The following is a 19,821-nucleotide window of genomic DNA, read 5'->3' on the forward strand; positions in this document are numbered from 1 at the left end:
TGGCCATCATCAAAAAGTCTACAAACAATAAATGCTGGAGAGGGTGTGGAGAAAAGGGAATGCTCCTATGGGAATGTAAATTGATACATCCACTATGGAAAACGGTATGGAGATTCGTTTAAAAACTAGAAATAAAACCACCATATGACCCAGCAATCCCACTCCTAGGCATATACCCTGAGGAAACCAAAACCGAAAAAGACATATGTATCCCCTTGTTCTTTGCAGCACTATTTACAATAGCTAGGACATGCAGACAACCTAGATGTTCATCAACAGATGAATGGATAAATAAGTTGTGGTACATATACACATGAAATATTACTCAACCATAAAAAGGAACACATCTGAGTCAGTTTTGATAAGGTGGATGAACCTAGAACCTATTACACAGAGTGAAGTGAGTCAGAAAGAGAAAGGTAAATATCGTATTCTAATGCACATATACGGAATCTAGAAAAATGGTACTGAAGAATTTATTTACAGGGCAGCAATGGAGAAACAGCCAATAGACTTATGGACATGGGGAGCGGGGAGGAGAGGGATGAGATGCATGGAAAGAGTATCATGGAAACTTACATCAGCATATGTAAAATAGATAGCCAATGGGAATTTGCTGTATGGCTCAGGAAATTCAAACAGGGGCTCTGTATCAACCTAGAAGGGTGGGATGGGGAGATGGGAGGGAGGTTCCAAAGGAAGGGGATATTTCCTTGGAGAAGGAAATGGCAACCCACTCCAGTATTCTTGCCTGGAGAATCCCATGGATGGAGGAGCCTGGTGGGGTACAGTCCACAGGGTCACAAAGAGTCAGACACAACTGAGTGACTTCACTTTCACTTTCACTTTCATGGCTGATTCATGCTGAGGTTTGACAAAAAGCAACAAAAACTCTGTAAAGCAAGTATCCTTCAATAAAAAGTTAATTAAAAAAAAAGAATCTACCCAAAGCTGGGGAAAGTACCATGCAAAAATATCAGAGGGAACAACGAATGAAGCCTCCACAAGGCCAGGAAGAGTTCCTATTTCCACTAGCCAGTGTGGAAAATCTCATAATTCATGGGACACTGGGCAGAGTACTCAGAAGGGTCTTACCTCATTACTTAGGGAAAAATTAGCCCAGACCAAAGGCTCTGTGGTGCCACCAAACAGTTTAAATTAAGCTTCAAAAGTATCAAACTATTTCTAAATAATTCTGTCTTGAATAAAGCTCAAGAATAGCTGTAAGAATATAAAAGATTAGCCAGCATCCAATCAAAAATGAACAGGCATAAAAAGAAGCAGGAAAATACAACTCATAATGAAATGGGGGAAATCAATCACTTAAAATGGACCTAAAAATGGCACACATGATATAATTAATAGAAAAGGGCAGTAAAAGTTATTATAACTATATTTAAAGAAGAAGGAGGAAATAGTGAGCACATTATATAGAAACATGGAAGATACAAAAATGACCCAAATCAAATTTCCACTAGAAAGTATAAACAGCATATATGATGTTACAGAAAAAAAGGTTATAGAATCTGACGATATCACAATAGAAACTCTACTAAATTCAATAAGGAGAGAATAAAGATTGAAAAAAAATGAATAGAGAATCAGTAAGCTTTGGAAAATATCAAACAATCTCATGTGTACTTGAAAGCCCTTCAAGGCAGAAAAAAATAATGGCCAAAATGTTCCTAAATTTTATGAAAACCATAAACTCACAGATCCAAGAAGCTCCATGAACCCCAAGCCAAGAAACATGAACACAGCTACACTAAGGCACAACACAATCAAACTAGTTAAAACCAGTGATAAAGGGCAAAACTATTCTAAGAAGATGTGAGGATAAAATAAGTCACAACTCTAAGACTAAAAAACCAGAGAAGGCTTTTGGCATCATTGCCATTTACGACCTCCTGTAAAGGTAACTGTCATCTCTAATAGTTATCAAGCACTCCTAATGAATCAAGCACAATGCATAACCCAAATTGACTACTGCTGCCTTAGAAACTGGTAAAGGAAACAAAGAACAATAGCTAACATTCAATGAGACATATGCTTTATACTCATTTTCCCACTTAATCCCTCCACAACTAAATGTGGTTGATACTATTAACCCTGAATATTCATTGGAAGGACTGATGCTGAAGCTGAAGCTCCATTACTTTGGCCACCTGATGTGAAGAGCCAACTCACTGAAAAAGGCCCTGATCCTGGGAAAGACTGAAGGCAGGAGGAGAAGGGGGCAACACAGGATGAGACAGTTGAATGGCACCACCAACTCAATGGACGTGACTTTGAGCAAACTCCAGGAAATAGTGAAGGAGAGGCAAGCCTGGCATGCTGCAGTCCATGGGGTTTCAAAGAGTTGGACATGACTTAACTGAAAAACAACTATCGTTAAACCTATCTTACAGATGAGGAAACTTAATTAGAGAGGTTGAGTAATTTGTCCATGGTCTCACAACTAAAAAGTGGTAGATCCAGGATTAAATTGTACAGGCACTCTGACCTAACACACCTAACCGCTATATCATACCACCTCCTAGCAGAGAAACACCCAAGCTCATGGGCAATAAACAACTTTTGCAGAATGGCAAACAACCATACCAACTCTACTATGAACTTAACCTTGCAGAATTATGACACTATTCCAAGGGACTCTAATACAGAGCCAAGGGCCATAGCAAAAAGGAAAGCCACTTCTAAGGAAGCTCTGATCACTCTGGGTTATATCTGAAGTTGTTTCATTTTTTCCCCAACATGCCACCAGAAATATCACTGAAGACGTCAATCTAATCATCAGACACCTAACTATACAATCAACAATAAAACGTCCTCCAGAATGCTTTTTGTCAATCTCCACTAGCAGAGTGGTGTAACAGAGTCATGCCAAAGACATGAGCCACTGTGTCCCAAAGAGACTACTTCTCAAGGAGACGATATTAATTTTGTAAAAATAACAACTTTCAGAATGCAGCACCTGATAAAGCTTTGCCTTTAACTATAGTCTGCCAGGCTCCTCTGTTCATGGAATTCTCCAGGTAAGAATATTGCAATGGGTTGCCATTTGCTTCTCCAGGAGATCTTCCCAACCCAGGGATTGAACCCGGGTCTCCCACATTCCAGACAGATTCTTTACCCTCTGAGCCACCAAGGAAGCCCAGCTTTACCTTAGGTGTCTCAAACACTTGTTCCAAATGTATGATGTGTTCATGTTTCACACTTTTTAGGATGTCCACTTCCCGTTCAAGTAACTTCACAGCAGAGCTTCCAGCCTTAGATGATGAGGAAATACAGATTTCATGTAAGAATTTCATTACCGCAAAAGTTAGAGTTATTTTATATTTTTATAAATATATTTTATTTATAAATATAAAAATATTTATATTTTTCCTATATTTTTTCAGCAAGTTCCTTTTCCAAAAGATAATATGCAACCTATCTGCATGATAAGATTAATGTATACCCTTTCTTTCCTTTGCCCAATTTTAAGAGATAATTCAGCCTCAAATCATATCTGTTTCTTGGACGGTTTCTATAAATTAGCTAACAACATGGTCTCTGTCATATCACAAAATTATTGCAGCTCTTAATATGCTTTTTGGTATTTCCTTCAAAATTATGTTGATCTTTTGATGGTAGCATAATAAAAACAAAATCTACTTTCTAGGGATGTCAATTAGAAAATGGATATAAGGCATCTGTCTCATTAAATGTCAGTTATTGATAAAATAAAATGCTTTTATCTTGCTTTGTCTCCATTACATTTATATACATATCAAAAGGAAACAATAGGCAATTGAGATTTTATACTTAGTCCTGCATTATATCACTTCCTAGTCCCCCAGCCTCAAAAATTTGATAGCGAGAGAAAGAGAGAGAATGCACAATGGAGATGGAGATGGAGATGGAGATTTTTGCCTTCAGACCAACCTAACTCCAAATTACGTCCTTAGGTGAAATCCTTAACCATACCTGAGCAGACCGTCAGGTGTGGGTACAAGTAACTGATTGTCTACACCATCATCTAGGATACTCCAGAAGGGCTTTCTCCACCTTTGCCAGCACTACCACCACCCCAATCATCATCCCTTTTGATATCTAAATTACCATAATCATTCAAGAATAAACACTGTCCTCATTCACATAAAAATATCCCTGAAAGGAATAACAAAGCTCTTACTCCTCCCTCCTTCCTTCTAACCCACCCCCTCCCCCAAAGTTAGAAGAGACACAATAGTTCCTGAAGGACTTGGAAAGAGATTGATCGTAAGGCAAATTTTACCTAGTTAAAATTTTACCTACTGTCATCCCTGCTTCTAAGTATCTTTACCCTTTAAACATTATCATCTCAAGAGTGATAGGAAACTGCCCACCACTGTGCTCCACCCATAGAGGATGAATCGTAGAGGAGAAATAACTTTATAGTTATCAAGAGAAATAGTGACTTCGAGGAATAAATTCCTGTCGAGACTAGACATGGACAGATGTCACAATTTCTCCTAATAATTCATCTCAAGCCTATTCCTACTTCCCACCACAAATGGTTTATCTATATTTAATGCAGTAATATATTGTCCAATTCATATACTGACTATATAATTTTATTTTACTATCTTGTTGTCCTGAAAAGTCTCAGCATCAATATCTATGTGCAAGATTATGAATTCCTAGAGTTGCAAGCAACTGACTATATAACCCTGAAACCTAAGCCTAACCCTATCTGACACCAAAGAAACAAAGGAATTCCCATTTAGTTAATCCTAGGGATTTCTGGAAGGACTCTGGATCTCCCCTTATTAAGATTTAATGTTACTTGATTAAACTTTAGGGGGAAATGATATGTAATTTCCTATAGAAAATTAAAGAATACATATAACCTACTATTTCATTTTGTAAATATAATATCACAGACCCAAGAAAAAAACACCATGGTAATGTTGCCTTTTATTTTTCCTCAAGCACAGAAATTGTTTTCAAGTTGATGAAATGATCAGTTATAAAGTTTGAGGACTTAGATTCTCCCTTAAAGAGAAGCCCACTCCATTCTTCACTCCAGTGCAATCTAAAGTGAGAAATACAGTGGATACAAGGTAAACAGTACAGAAGAGAGCTGGAGAGAAAGTGATTCAAATGGAAAGAGCTGGTAGGATGAATAAACAGAGCTGGCTATCAATGAGGAAATAATGAATGAAAGGAAAGGAGAGGATCAGTTCAGTTCAGTAGCTCAGTCGTGTCCGATTCTTTGCGACCCCATGAATCGCAGCACGCCAGGCCTCTCTGTCCATCACCAATTCCCGGAGTTCACCCGAACTCATGTCCATAGAGCTGGTGATGCCATCCAGCCATCTCATCCTCTGTCGTCCCCTTCTCCTCCGGCCCCCAATCCCTCCCAGCATCAGGGTCTTTTCCAATGAGTCAACTCTTCGCATGAGGTGGCCAAAGTATTGGAGTTTCAGCTTCAGCATCAGTCCTTCCAATGAACACCCAGGACTGATCTCCTTTAGGATGGACTGGTTGGACAGGGCAAAGTATATCAGAACCACATCAGGAGAGACTATCAGGACCTACTGCTCACTAAGAAGACAATGCTAGCCCACAACCCTACATCTACATATACTGATAATCAGCCCTCATCTTCAACTGACTCTGGTAAAAGAAAGAAAGTGAAAGTGAAAGTCACTCAGTCATGCCCCACTCTTTGCAACCCCATGGACTATACAGTCCATGGAATTCTCTAGGCCAGAAGACTGGAGTGAGTAGCCTTTCCCTGGAGTGGGTAGCATATCCCTTGGGTATGGCTGGGTGCAGCAGACTTGGGTATTGCATAAGCCCTCTTGGAGGAGGTGGCCATTAACCCCACCATAGAGCTGCCAGAACTTACACAGGACTGTAGAAATAGACCCTTGGAGGGCACAAAGAGAACCTTGTGTACACCAGGACCAAGGAAAAAGGGGCAGTGACCCCCAAGAGACTGATCCCGACTTGGCCAGGATGTCCAGGACTCTCCGGCAGAGGCGTGGGTTAGTGGTGGCCTGCTGCAGGGTTGGGGGCACTGAGTGTAGCAGTACATGCACAGGACCTTTTGAAGGAAGTTGCCATTATCTTCATTACCTCCACCATGGTTTGGTGCCAGGTAAATAACAGGGAAGTGAAGTTGGACTGTGAAGAAAGCTGAGCGCCAAAGAATTGATGCTTTTGAACTGTGGTGTTGGAGAAGACTCTTGAGAGTCCCTTGGACTGCAAGGAGATCCAACCAGTCCATTCTGAAGGAGATCAGCCCTGGGATTTCTTTGGAAGGAATGATGCTGAAGCTGAAACTCCAGTACTTTGGCCACCTCACGCGAAGAGCTGACTCATTGGAAAAGATTCTGATGCTGGGAGGGATTGGGGGCAGGAGGAGAAGGGGACGACAGAGGATGAGATGGCTGGATGCCATCACCGACTCTATGGACATGAGTTCGGGTGAACTCCGGGAGTTGGTGACAGACAGAGAGGCCTGGCATGCTGCGATTCATGGGGTTGCAAAGAGTTGGACACAACTGAGCGACTGAACTAAACTGAACTGAACTGAAATAACAGGGAGGGAACACAGCTTCACCCATCAATAGAAAATTGGATTAAAGATTTACTGAGCATGGCCTCACCCATCAGAACAAGACCCAGTTTCCCCCTCAGTCAGTCCCTCCCATCAGGAAGCTTCCATAAGCCTCTTAACCTTCTCCATCAGAGGGCAGACAGACTGAAAACCACAGTCACAGAAAACTAACCAATCTGATCACATGGACCACAACCCTGTCTAACTCAATGAAACTATGAGCCATGCCATGTAGGGCCATCCAAGATGGATTGGTCATTGTGGAGAGTTCTAACAAAATGTGGTCCACTGGAGAAGGGAATGGCAAACCACTTCAGTATTCTTGCCTTGAGAACCCCATGAACAGTATGAAAAGGCAAAAAGATAGGACACTGAAAGATGAACTCCCCAGGTCGGTAGATGCCCAATATGCTACTGGAGGTCAGCGGAGAAATAACTCCAGACAGAATGAAGAGATGGAGCCAAAGCAAAAACAACATCCAGTTGTGGATGTGACTGGTGATGGAAGTAAAGTCTGATGCTGTAAGGAGCAATATTGCATAAGAATCTAGAATGTTAGGTCCATGAATCAAGGCAAATTGGAAGTGGTCAAACAGGAGATGGCAAGAGTAAACATTGACATTTTAAGAATCAGTGAACTAAAATGGACTGGAATGGATGAATTCAACTCAGGTGACCATTATATCTACTTCTGTGGGCAAGAATGCCTTAGAAGAAATGGAGTAGCCATCATAGTCAACAAAAGAGTCCAAAATGCAGTACTTGGATGCAATCTCAAAAATGACAGAATGATCTCTGTTCGTTTCCAAGGCAAACCATTCAATATTACGGTAATCCAAGTCTATGCCCTGACCAGTAACGCTGAAGTTGAATGATTCTATGAAGACCTTTTTAGAACTAACACCCAAAAAAGATGTCCCTTTCATTATAGGGGACTGGAATGCAAAAGCAGGAAATCAAGAAACACCTGTAGTAACAGGCAAATTTGGCCTTGGAGTACAGAATGAAGCAGAGCAAAGGTTAATAGAGTTTTGCCAAGAGAACACACTAGTCATAGCAAACACCCTCTTCCAACAACACAAGAGAAGACTCTACACCTGGACATCACCAGATGGTCAATACCGAAATCAGATTGATTATAGTCTTTGCAGCCAAAGATGGAGAAGCTCTATACAGTCAGCAAAAACAAGACTGGGAGCTGACTGGGGCTCAGATCATGAACTCCTTATTGCCAAATTCAGACTTCAATTCAAGCAAGTAGGGAAAACCACTAGACCATTCAGGTATGACCTAAATCAAATCCCTTACAATTATACAGTGGAAGTGAGAAATAGACTCAAGGATTAGAACTGATAGTGCCTGAAGAACTATGGACAGAGGTTCATGACATTGTACAGGAGGCAGGGATGAAGACCATCCGCATGGAAAAGAAATGCAAAAAAGCAAAATGGCTGTCTGAGTAGGCCTTACAAATGGCTGTGAAAAGAAGAGAAGTGAAAAGCAACGGAGAAAAGGAAAGATATACGCATTTGAATGCAGAGTTCCAAAGAATAGCAAGAAGAGATAAGAAAGCTTTCCTCAGTGATCAGTGCAAAGAAATAAGAAAACAACAGAATGGGAAAGACTAGAGATCTCTTCAAGAAAATTAGAGATACCAAGGGAACATTTCATGCAAAGATGGGCTCAATAAAGGACAGAAATGGTATGGACCTAACAGAACCAGAAGATATTAGGAAGAAGTGGCAAGAACACACAGAAGAACTACACAAAAAAGATCTTCACGACCCAGATAATCACGATGGTGTGATCACTGACCTAGAGCCAGACATCCTGGAATGTGAAGTCAAGTGGGTCTTAGGAAGCATCACTATGAACAAAGCTAGTGGAGGTAATGGAATTCCAGCTGAACTACTTCAAATCCAAAAAGATGATGCTGTGAAAGTGCTGCACTCAATATGCCAGCAAATATGGAAAATGCAGCAGTGGCCACAAGACTGGAAAATGTCAGTTTTCATTCCAATCCCAAAGAAAGGCAATGCCAAAGAACATTCAAACTACCACACAATTGCACTCATCTCACAGGCTAGCAAACTAATGCTCAAAATTCTCCATGCAAGGCTTCAGCAGTACGTGAACTGTGAAATTCCAGATGTTCAAGCTGGATTTAGAAAAGACAGAGGAACCACAGATCAAATTGCCAACATCCACTGGATCATCGAAAAGGCAAGAGAGTTCCAGGAAATCATCTATTTCTGCTTTATTGACTATGCCAAAGCCTTTGACTGTGTGGATCACAACAAACTGTGGAAAATTCTGAAAGAGATGGGAATACCAGACCACCTGACCTGCCTCTTGAGAAACCTATATGCAGGTCAGGAAGCAACAGTTAGAACTAGACATGGAACAACAAACTGGTTCCAAATAGGGAAAGAAGTACGTCGAGGCTGAGTATTGTCACCTGCTTATTTAACTTATAGGCAGAGTACATCATGCGAAATGCCGGGCTGGGTAAAGCACATGCTAGAATCAAGATTGCCAGGAGAAATATCAATAACCTCAGATATGCAGATGAAGCCACCCTTATGGCAGAAAGTGAAGAACTAAAGAGCCTCTTGATGAAAGTGAAAGAGAAGAGTGAAAACGTTGGCTTAAAATTCAACACTCAGAAACTATGATCATGGCATCTGGTCCCATCACTTCATGGCAAATAGGTGGGGAAACAATGGAAACAGTGACAGACTTTATTTTTCAGGGCTCCAAAATCACAGCAGATGGTGACTGAAACCATGAAATTAAAAGACTCTTGCTCCTTGGAAGGAAAGTTATGACCAACCTAGACAGCATATTAAAAAGCAGACACATTACTTTGCCAACAAAGGTCCATCTAGTCAAAGCTATGGTTTTTCCAGTAGTCATGTATGCATGTGAGAGTTGGAGTATAGAGAAAGCTGAGTGCCAAAGAATTGATGCTTTTGAACTGTGGTGTTGGAGGAGACTCTTGAGAGTCCCTTGGACTGTATGGCATATCCAACCAGTCCATCCTAAAGGAAATCAGTCCTGAATATTCATTGGAAGGACTGATGCTGAAGCTGAAACTCCAATACTTTGGCTACCTGATACCAAGAGCTGACTCATTTGAAAATACCCTGATGCTGGGAAAGATTGAAGGCGGGAGAAAGGGACAACAGAGGATGAGATGGTTGGATGGTATCACCTACTCAATGGACATGAGTTTGAGTAAACTCCAGGAGTTGGTGATGGACAGGGAGGCATGGCATGCTGCAAGCAGCCCATGCGGTCGCAAAGAGTCGGATATGACTGAGTGACTGAACTGAACTGAAGCCTTTCCCTTCTACAGGGGATGTCCCTAATCGAACCCTGGTCTCCCGCATTGCAGGCAGATTCTTTACAAGCTGAGCCACAGGGAAGCCCAGGAATATTGGAATGAGTGACCTATCCCTTCTCCAGAAGATCTTCCCAACCCAGGAATTGAACGGGGGTCTCCTGCATTGCAGGTGGATTCTTTACCAACTGAGCTATGAGGGAAGCCCAGAAGGCTAGAAAAATACCCACATTTCTCCAGGGCAACAGCCCAGGGTCTGTCCCTAAGGGTCAGATGTATTCGTGTGAAAAACTGTACTACCTACCCGACCGTGCAGTAGAACTGCACCCTCAGTATGATGCTAAGAAGCCTTACCTTTTCTTTGTTCACTTTTTTAATTGCCCACTTAGTTTCTTTTTCCTTGTCTATGGCTTCAATGACCATTCCAAAGCTCCCTTGTCCCAATATTCTTCCAAAGGTATAGATTTCCTAGATTAAAAAATAAGAGTTCTTTTGTCTTTCTCTGCCATTCATCAGGTATGACAAATGAACATATAATACTGACAGGCATCCACCCAAGGGAAGAGTGACTCTGCTCCAGGGTAAAATCAAATAGAAGGCACTGACACCACGTATTTGCTTCAGTATTAATAAACACATCTTAATTAAGCGAAAATAAGTTTTGATGAGTCTTATTAAATATCCTTTAGAGAAAAACCATAAAAATCCTAATGAGGAAATGTGAAAAACTTCAAATAAATAAAAAATGAAACTCTCATAAACTATAATATTAAAGAAATGTCTTCACAAGAAAAAGAATGGAGTATTAATACATGTATACAAATATATTGATATATACTGTATATTTGTATAAAATAAGTTGTCCGAAAAATTATTCCCAAACTCTGAGAACTATACTATAAAATCAACACATTTTAACCATTAGACAACTGCTTTCCTGTTCACCAGGTAACCTTTCTCTTCATTGTTTCTACTAAATAATCATTTTTGTTGTTTTATTTCTTTTTGTTTTAGGAAAGGGATTATATAAATCTTTTTTCATATTTAAAGTTTTTAATATAAATAAGCATTTAGAAAAAAATTAAAACCATCCATAGTAACATTATCCAAACCAAGGATCCTTCTGTTTATTACTTCACTCCTGCTTACAAAGACAGAATGCACTGGTCTTGACAATACCAGCATTCCATTTCACGTTGTAAAATAACAAGCAGGCAACTCATTTACACTTTCAGTTCTTGTGAATTTGGTTGGAGAGAGTCAGTCTCCCTGATCTAAATCAACTGCAGGGCATTAACAAGAGTTTCTAGACCCATTATGCCCAGAGATTAGAAAAGGAGAGAACCCCTGAGCTAATGTCACTGGGGGAAGTCTCTCTTGGAGACTTCTCAGAGCCTGCCTTAGAGATGCCAGGTTCCCCTGTGTGACCACTCTCATCTGTACCCTGCAACAGATAAACTACTGCTAGACTTCATATTTTCTCCTGCTTACATTCCTTTCTGACTTTTGTAAATGAAGATGGAGTATCCAACTAATTACTTACCTACTTCACAAAGGGCTTTTCTGCCTAACTCTGCACCATGGTGATTGTTCTTTTGACTTTTTTCAACATGTATGTATTGGTCCTCAAACTCTATTGTTACTCTCTTGCTTACAAATATTTGGACTCATTTTTTTCCTTCCAAGATGGTCTAGAAACACCTTATAAAGGTATTTCTTTTTTATCCTTTAAAAAGCCTGCCTGAAACCTTGCAGGCAAAATATTCATGCTTAGTGCATGAGGAAAAAGGAGAAGGAAGAAACGGAAGGGAGGAGAGAGAAGAAGAGAGGAAGAAGGAGTGGAAAAAGACACAGGGCGAGAAGGGAAGACACATAAAGGGAAAGAAAAAAGAAGAAAAGAAAAATGTTCAGCTCCAACATGTAGATTTTTCTTAGCTATCTTCTTGTGATACATACTTTGGGGGCTACAAAGATGAATAAAACATAATTCCTGTTTTCTTATCATTTGTCTCATGCCTGGCTCAATGGACATGAATTTGAACAAACTCTGGAAGATAGTGGAAGACAGAGACTGGCATGCTGCAGTCCAGCAGAGTCAGACACGACTTAGTGACTGCACAACAGCAACATCATTTGTAACTCAAGAGATACAATTTTTACTTAAGTTATACAGTCTTAAATTAAAAGAAAAAATACAAAATGACATGGGGGCCAGAGACCAGAGCTAAAATTCTGGGAACATAAGGGAAAATGGCATGAAAAAGATGGCTCCTGAGAAGCATGTGGGAGAACAAAGGCAAAGAAAAGAAGGAAAATTGAGAATTTTTTCCATAATCCAATAAAGGAATGAATGAGTGAGCTGATAAATGAATACATTTTTCTTTTACAAAATCTCTTATGACTAAATTTAAAACAGTAAATTTGTGGATTTTTTTTTTTTTAATGTAGGTCTTTTGTAAGATTTTGTAAGACTTAACAAAATCTTTAACAGGGGAAGATTTAAGCTTTCAGGTCAGAATTTCTTAGAAAGTTTTTCTGATCACTTCAAGTAAATTGCTAAATATTTTTTAAAACAATTGTTCAAAGTAATTTAATATTAGTGGAATTTTCCTCTTGTAGTTGTTCCTATTGTAGTTCCTTCAATCTAGCATTAAAGGAACACATTTTAATTTCTAAGATGGTATTAAGTTTAAGTCATATTTGCATATAAGAACTAGAATCCTGGGAAGAATAACATTGGTATTCACTCAATCACAAGCTGAAGAAAAATGGGCAAGTCCACAAGGGAAATTTTGGCCTCCCTACTGGTCATCAAAGAAGTGAACAGCCAAACCATCTAAGTCATCTGGTCTCTCTCTTTCTCTCAAATAGGTCTATATAAAGATTTCACAACTGCCCTCAGCAACCGGCAAGACTTGGAGACCAAATGCTCTCATTTTATCTAATAAATGTCCTCCACTTAATTATGCAAGTCAAGTTACATCTCTATGAACAGAAAAAATAATTAGTTCACATTTTCTTTAGTAAAGACTTCAACAATCTTAAAAATGGTTAAGTTTCTTCTTTTCTTTTCTTTCCTTAGAGACTTACTTTTTAAATCACCTTTGTCATGAACATTGACTTAAAAGAAATCTGAAAAATTTCTAGTAGCTTCAGTTTGCCCTCTGTATACCTGAATAGCAGCTCCATTGTCCATCCTTATGTGAGGAACTTTTCCTTCTGTGAAGTTGCCCCGACCCCACTGTTGTTGAGATGGTTTTCTCTCTATATTTGAAGATTTTGAGGGCTTGAACCAAAAAGAAATTTTAATATTAACATTAAGATATAATATACTTGTTGACAAAGTAAGAACCCTAACTTAGATAATCTGAAAAATTTTAATATGTGTCAAGATATTTATTGTATACAAGACAGTTTATCACCTTTTTCAAATTCAAAGCCCTATATAATTCATTCACTCATTAGGCTAAAACAAGCCTTAAGAAGTTATTCAATCTAATCTCCTGAATCCAGGCAATTCTACATGATGATCTGCACAGAAGATAAATCAGGATTTAAAATCTTTAAAATCACAAGAGAAGGCAACTTCACAGTTTTCTCAATCACTCTTGTTTCAAGACATAACAATCATCTCAAATAGGTTATACACAAGAAATTACTGACCAGACATTCACAAAATATGCTTTGAATGAAAATAACATAGAAACAATTCACTCAGAGACATCTATATGGCAATAACTATACCATAATACAATTCAGAAATAACAGTTTAGAATGAAAACTTCGAAAAGGTATAAATTTGAGGACTGACAACCTAACTTTTCTTAAACTTACTGCTCTCTGTCTCTAAATTTATGCTCTATCAATGACAATCTTCCAGAGCGCCTCTTCTCTATAAAGACAAACATACCCAAACCAGTCCAACTGGGTATTCACAGATTGTAACTAAGGCAAATCAGTTCTGTAAGGTATATCTGATAGTCCATCTAGATAACCAGAAACTGTCCACCCTGTATTTAACCATCATAAATCTCATTCTGCATCAGTTGAAGAAAATGCCCCCAAATTCAGGTTTAATTCAATTTGAAAACCAATCAATTTCCATATAAACCACTTTTTAAATAAAAGCTTGAATAACATTCCAAATTATTTATAATCCTGGGAAATTATTAATTTGGGGCAGTGGTTGGTTAACAGAATGAAAGAAATTATCAACCGATTTTTCTTACCTCTTCTGTAAGAAAGAAATTTACCTTAATAGTAAAGAAGGTAATGAATTAGCTGACAAGGGTCCATGAATAAGGATGAATGTAGGGATGGGATTAGGGAATGGGACATCAACTTGTGTTGGGATGTAGAATCTTTAATATTTACCGAATCTTTTCCACAGGTAACATCTTTGCTGGCTCCTTTTTCTTTTCTTTTTTCTGGTGAGACTATAAATTCTGAGCTACCTGTGCTTGATGTCTGTGACATTTCCACCACTGACATTGGAGAAAGCTTTGTTTTACAAGAACATATACAGAGTGCATTTTTCTGAGAAGCAGATGAGCAGTGGGGGCACTTTGTGGATTTTTTACCACAGCTGCTATCAGCCATTTGCTTAACTGTGGAACAAAAGCAACTTTATTAAAAGAAAGATGTTTCCACTGTTTGAGGAAAAGAACCAGACCAAAAAGGAAAAGGTAGGCTGATGGTGAAAACTCTAACTTCCAAGTGGTGAGGTCCTTAGGTTAATGATGCACTCGACTTCCAGTCACACATGAGAGCTGCAGGAAGAAAAGAAATCTCCATTTAGAAAATTCTTTCTTATCCTATCACTCTCCTAGATATCAAAGACAAACTAGCAACTGGCACCAAAAGCATCCTGCCTATACGTGAAAAGTTAATATTTACAACAAAATTAGAATACATTTCTACAAACCAATACATTCTCATCTTCCAGAATTGACTCCTTGAACTCCAGACATTTATTTAACAGCCCAAAGAATCACCCTCTGAACTGCTAAAAAGTGTGGTCTAAGGAAATTTGGTGGGTTGATACAAATTTTTTAAAATAAAGTAGAATAAAATAGATAAATATATGAGAGCATTTTGCATAGCTCCTTGGTAAGGTTTGTGAAACTTTAAAAAAAATTACATAGTTATGAATGTATAGAACATGTGTATGTGTGTACACTTGGTCACAATATAAAATGCATTTCATAAGGCAGGTTGTGGTAAATAAAAAAGGCTTTAAAATACTTGTATAAAACATACATTACTGTGGTTTCAAAAGTAATGAGCCTCTGTCTACATATTATCAGAGTAAATCCATGCTGTTGTGTGCTCAGTCGCTAAGTCATGTCTGACTCTTTACACCCCATGTACTACATAGCCCACAGGCTTCTCTGTCCATGGGATTTCCCAGGCAAGAATACCGGAGTGGGTTGCCATTTCCTCTTCCAGGGGATCTTCTCAACCCAGGGATTGAGAACCTGTGTCTTCTTCATTGGTAGGCAGATTCTTTACCACTGAGTCACCTGGAAAGCCCCAAATCCATACTATACACTTCACAAAGGAGCAGATAATTTGATTCTATAAAGCTATCTAGTGCTAAAAGTTCAAAGGCAATATCAGAAGTATCCTTATTTTTACTCTCAAATAGAAAAATAGGAACTAGTGTGTGGTACTTTTCCCTGAGTGAACGGGTATGCCCATCATTCTACCTAACCAGTTACTGCAGCTATATGTATAGTGGCAAGTTGGAAATATGTGGGTTTAGGAATGAGAGAGGATGTGTTCTGCAGCACATGAAAAAGAAACTGAGAAACTTCCAGAAGTAACTGGGAGTACATCATCATGGTTCTCTGCCATCCTACTTCAGATATTACTTGAAAGTATATTTTGAAATCATAGATTGATAAGGCTGGGGATATATAGAATATACCTTTGTTCTTTGAACTGGAATAAACTTGACCATAATAGGAGCTAGATATCTTTATTTCATTAAAGAAATACATTTCTAGCTTCAGTTATCTAAGACTGGTTTTCTAATCAGAAATAAGGGTTGACTTTGATCAAATCTTTACCTATCGTGATTACCATATTTTTCTTATTTGATTTTTTGGTATGTTTTATGGTATTAAAAGCTTTCTTAATATTAAAGCACTCTTGTATTTTGGGTATGAACCCTACATGATCATGATGGATGATTCTTTCAATGTGCTGAAAAATTGAAATGTTTGTATTCTGACTTTTCACAGTTATATTCATAAGCTAAACTGGTCTCTAATTTTCCTTTTCACTCATCTTTATCAGGTTTTGATACAAGATTCTGGCAGTTTTATAAAATAAATTGGCTATCTTTCCATCTCACGATGCTTTGTAATAGTCTGTATAGCATGGGAATCTATAGGAAAATCTTCCAGGCCCAAAGGATTTTGTGAAAGATATTGCTAGTAGTTTATCCAATATTTATTCCCCCACTCTTCCTTATTAACAAAACCCTGATTCTGTCTGGGATAGCAATATCCTAATTAAAATCCTCCATTTCTGCATATCCCTTGCAGTTGACTTATGGCCATGAACCTTACAGAATGCAAGCAAAGTTGTACTTAAGGAAAAACTTTTATTCTGAAAACTTTATTAAAAACAGAAAAAGAAAGGACAAAAAGTATACTACATGAGCAGTCAAATCAAAGAAAGAGAAAAACATGATTAAGAAACAAAATTTAAGATGAACAGAAATGAAAAAGAAATGTAGGTTCTGTTGAATTTTGCCTATAAGGCTCCAAATAAACTGAACCTTCACTCCCTCTCAGATTTCTCTCTCCATTCTCTCCCTTGCTCTAAACACACTGGTCTCCTTACTGTTCCTTGCGTATGCCAAGCACAGTGCCTTCTCGTGGCTTTGGCCCTTGTTTCCTAGGCTAGGATGCGCCTTCCTCAGACATTTGCAAGGCTTGCTCCCTCACTTCATGGTGATTTCTGCTCATCTGAGAGACCTCTTCTAACCATCTCATCTGAAACAGCAGGCCATTCATTCTGTCCCCTTACTTTGCTTTATTTTTGTTCACAGCATTTATCATTTCACTTCGGAAGTTCTATATCAGAGTTCCTTCCTACTTTTAGGGAACAGATGATTTCCATATATGTAAATTGTTTCATGAGGCTTCCTCGAAGGCTCAGAGGGTAAAGAATCTGCCTGCGGTGCAGGAGACACATGGTTAGATTCCTGGGTCTGGAAGATCCCCGGAGAAAGAAATGGCAACCTACTTCAGTATTCTTGCCTAAAAATTCCCATGGACAGAGGAGGCTGGCAGGCTACAGTCCAATGAGTCACAAAGGGTAGGACACAACTAAGGGACTAAGTACACAAATTGTTTCATAGCAATGAAAGCCATCCAACTCATTTCATTCAGTTAGAATAACCAAAATCAGATCATGGCAGTGATCTCAAAAAGGGAGGAGCTCTTATACGCCAATCTTTTCTGTGAAGAGATGCAAAAATCCTAAATGGTGTGCCTGTATTTATCTTTATCCTAGTTTACAGCATATTCTAAGATTACTAGATAGAAATAAAGAGACAGGTCAGCCCAATAAGTATGACCTTTCATCAAAGCAGTACAAAAAATCCTACCGATGTGATGAAAACCCATAGTGGTGAGCACTGGAAAAGATACATCAAGGGTATCCTTCAGACAGGCAGAGGGAAAAAAGAATGCAACTGATGCCAACACACACACACATTTTAACAAATGCTTGACCTTGTTTTCCAAGTATATGTAGCAAGACAAACAAAACTCAGGATGTACCTTTATGCACACTGAAAAATGATTTAACTTTAGGCCTTGGAAGAAAATGCTTTGCATTTCAGGTTAAATATATAAGCCTGTAACCATCAATGACTCAGAGCAGCAGAGTAGATCTGCAAATAACAGCCTTTCTGTTTAGAAAAAAAATAATGCTTTCTCTCTGCAGGTGTAGAAAAGTCCCATATCAGATATGTAAGGCATCATTTTATGCATGCATTAAGAATACTGATTTTATAGTACTTGTTATAAGAAATTGAAAGAAGTGTTCATAATGTAAAGGTTTATTTAAAATGTAGCTAAGTTCCTTCATTATAAACAGTACTCCTAAAAGCATTCTTACTAAATCCCTCAAGTTTTACTATATATATCCACAAACTTTCAAGAGAATCTTTAAATATTAAATTTCCCATTTCTAAGACAGTTTATTTTGTGGATTGAAAAATAGTTGTATTTTTCTTAGCTCAGTTCAGAAAGCATTTCCTTTCGTTTCTCCCTCAGTCTCTCAATGTCAAGTTATCACAGTATCACTGACACTGACATAGACTTCCAGGTACTTTCTCGCTCCACTTCTGACATATCCATTGCCCTAGAAGTATTTGGTAGCTATATTCAGAAAATATAAGAATTCCTGGAATTCACTGACAAGCTCCGTTTCTGCTTCCCAGCTTACCAACTATTACATTTGCCAAAGTAATGTTCTACTTTCTTACCCCAGCAAACGCTAAAACAATAGGTGGAATAGCTGTATGCAAAATTTCTTGAGAAGGATTGGATTTTGAATTTAATTTCTTTTTGGCTGGCTGAATTCTAATTATTTTAACTTAAAAACCAAAATAGAACAAACATTTACTCACATTTATTTCTTTCTCACTTATGAATTGATCTGAAAGATTTGTTAGTAAAATAAATCTACTGTCCAGTGGGCCAAATGATGTCATTCATATTTTAGGGGCATAAAATGAATCAGGTATTGCAAACCTAGCATATCTTTATGTAAATACAAAGATGAATAGCTCTTCTTATGTAGAACCATGGAATTACATGTAAACAGGACTTTGGCTAGAAAAACATATTAGGAAACCAAAGAAACTTCTAACATAATAGTTTCTTTGTGTCTCCAAAGACTGGACGTGCATGGGTATTAAACATAATGTAAATAAATACAATAAGGTCAAATAATGTCAGTGTTTAACAAACGTGAGCTTTCCTTTGGCTAAAGATTCTCATTTTATTTTCAAGAGTAAAACAAGTCAATGGAACAACTCTGATATGGAAACTCTCTGAGTTTTTATTTCAGCATAAAAAGGTCTCTTAACACACTGGCCCTAGAAGATACACTTACAGTAATTTCCTCGAAAATGAACACAAGAATGGTTTTATGAGATATAACTAGCTACAATTTTCTTCCCCAAAAGCAATTTTTGGCTTTCTTTGCTAAGACTATGTCTACAAGGAACCTAACAGTCAAGTCAATTCAGTAAAAAATGTGTCCTATTCAAGTGAAGAAAAAAACCTTATGGATTGTCTGACATTATGCAGACCAAGCGGAATGACTTGTATATTCACTTTTCAACTACTCGTTTTCATAACATGCTTACAGAACCTAAAGAGGCCCAAATGAGCTTTCTAGGTCATAGTGTTGTTAAATGAGACCCGCACTTGTTTACTATCTCCATTAAGGTCATAATTAGGGAAATTGGTCTATGTTGTCTTATAAAAGGATTTATGGTATGTTTAGATTTTATTTTATTTCAGACATGTAAAAATTCTGATATTTAACACCTAACGTATGCTATCAGATTTTAAAATTTTAATTTGCATAATACTCCTCACTGATTAAACTATAATCCGGAGGAACAGTCTTAAATGTGGTCCCCATATTGACAGTTTAAGAACAGAGATTTTACAAAGAAAGTATGGTTTAAAGAAACTGGAGAGATTCCCCCATCCCTGCCAATTCTTTCCTGATGTTTTTCTTGTTGTTATCCAGTGTCTTTTCTCCATGTACATTAAAACTAATCTGAAGTCAGGGACTTTTATGCCAGCACAGCTGATCCTGTACATAATGGACACTCAATGAAAATCTGTGA

General features: G+C 38.2%; 1 protein-coding gene across 8 annotated transcripts in view; it reads right to left on the reverse strand.

Moving 5' to 3' along the window:
* STK33 (serine/threonine kinase 33) overlaps positions 1-19,821 on the reverse strand; it is a 202,736-nt gene that overhangs the window by 85,447 nt on the left and 97,468 nt on the right. For 7 of the 8 annotated variants that reach the window (XM_070383888.1, XM_070383885.1, XM_070383884.1 and 4 more), the window contains 4 exons: positions 14,310-14,704; positions 13,108-13,221; positions 10,290-10,403; positions 3,165-3,269 (listed from right to left, as the gene is read on the reverse strand). In XM_070383888.1, coding sequence (XP_070239989.1) covers positions 3,165-3,269; positions 10,290-10,403; positions 13,108-13,221; positions 14,310-14,534 — 558 coding nt within the window. In that variant the 5' untranslated portion in view covers positions 14,535-14,704. The remainder of the gene's footprint in view (positions 1-3,164; positions 3,270-10,289; positions 10,404-13,107; positions 13,222-14,309; positions 14,705-19,821) is intronic. The other variant, XM_070383887.1, reaches the window with a different exon arrangement.

This window comes from Bos mutus, chromosome 15 (genome assembly GCF_027580195.1).
Source record: "Bos mutus isolate GX-2022 chromosome 15, NWIPB_WYAK_1.1, whole genome shotgun sequence".
Taxonomy (NCBI): domain Eukaryota; kingdom Metazoa; phylum Chordata; class Mammalia; order Artiodactyla; family Bovidae; genus Bos; species Bos mutus.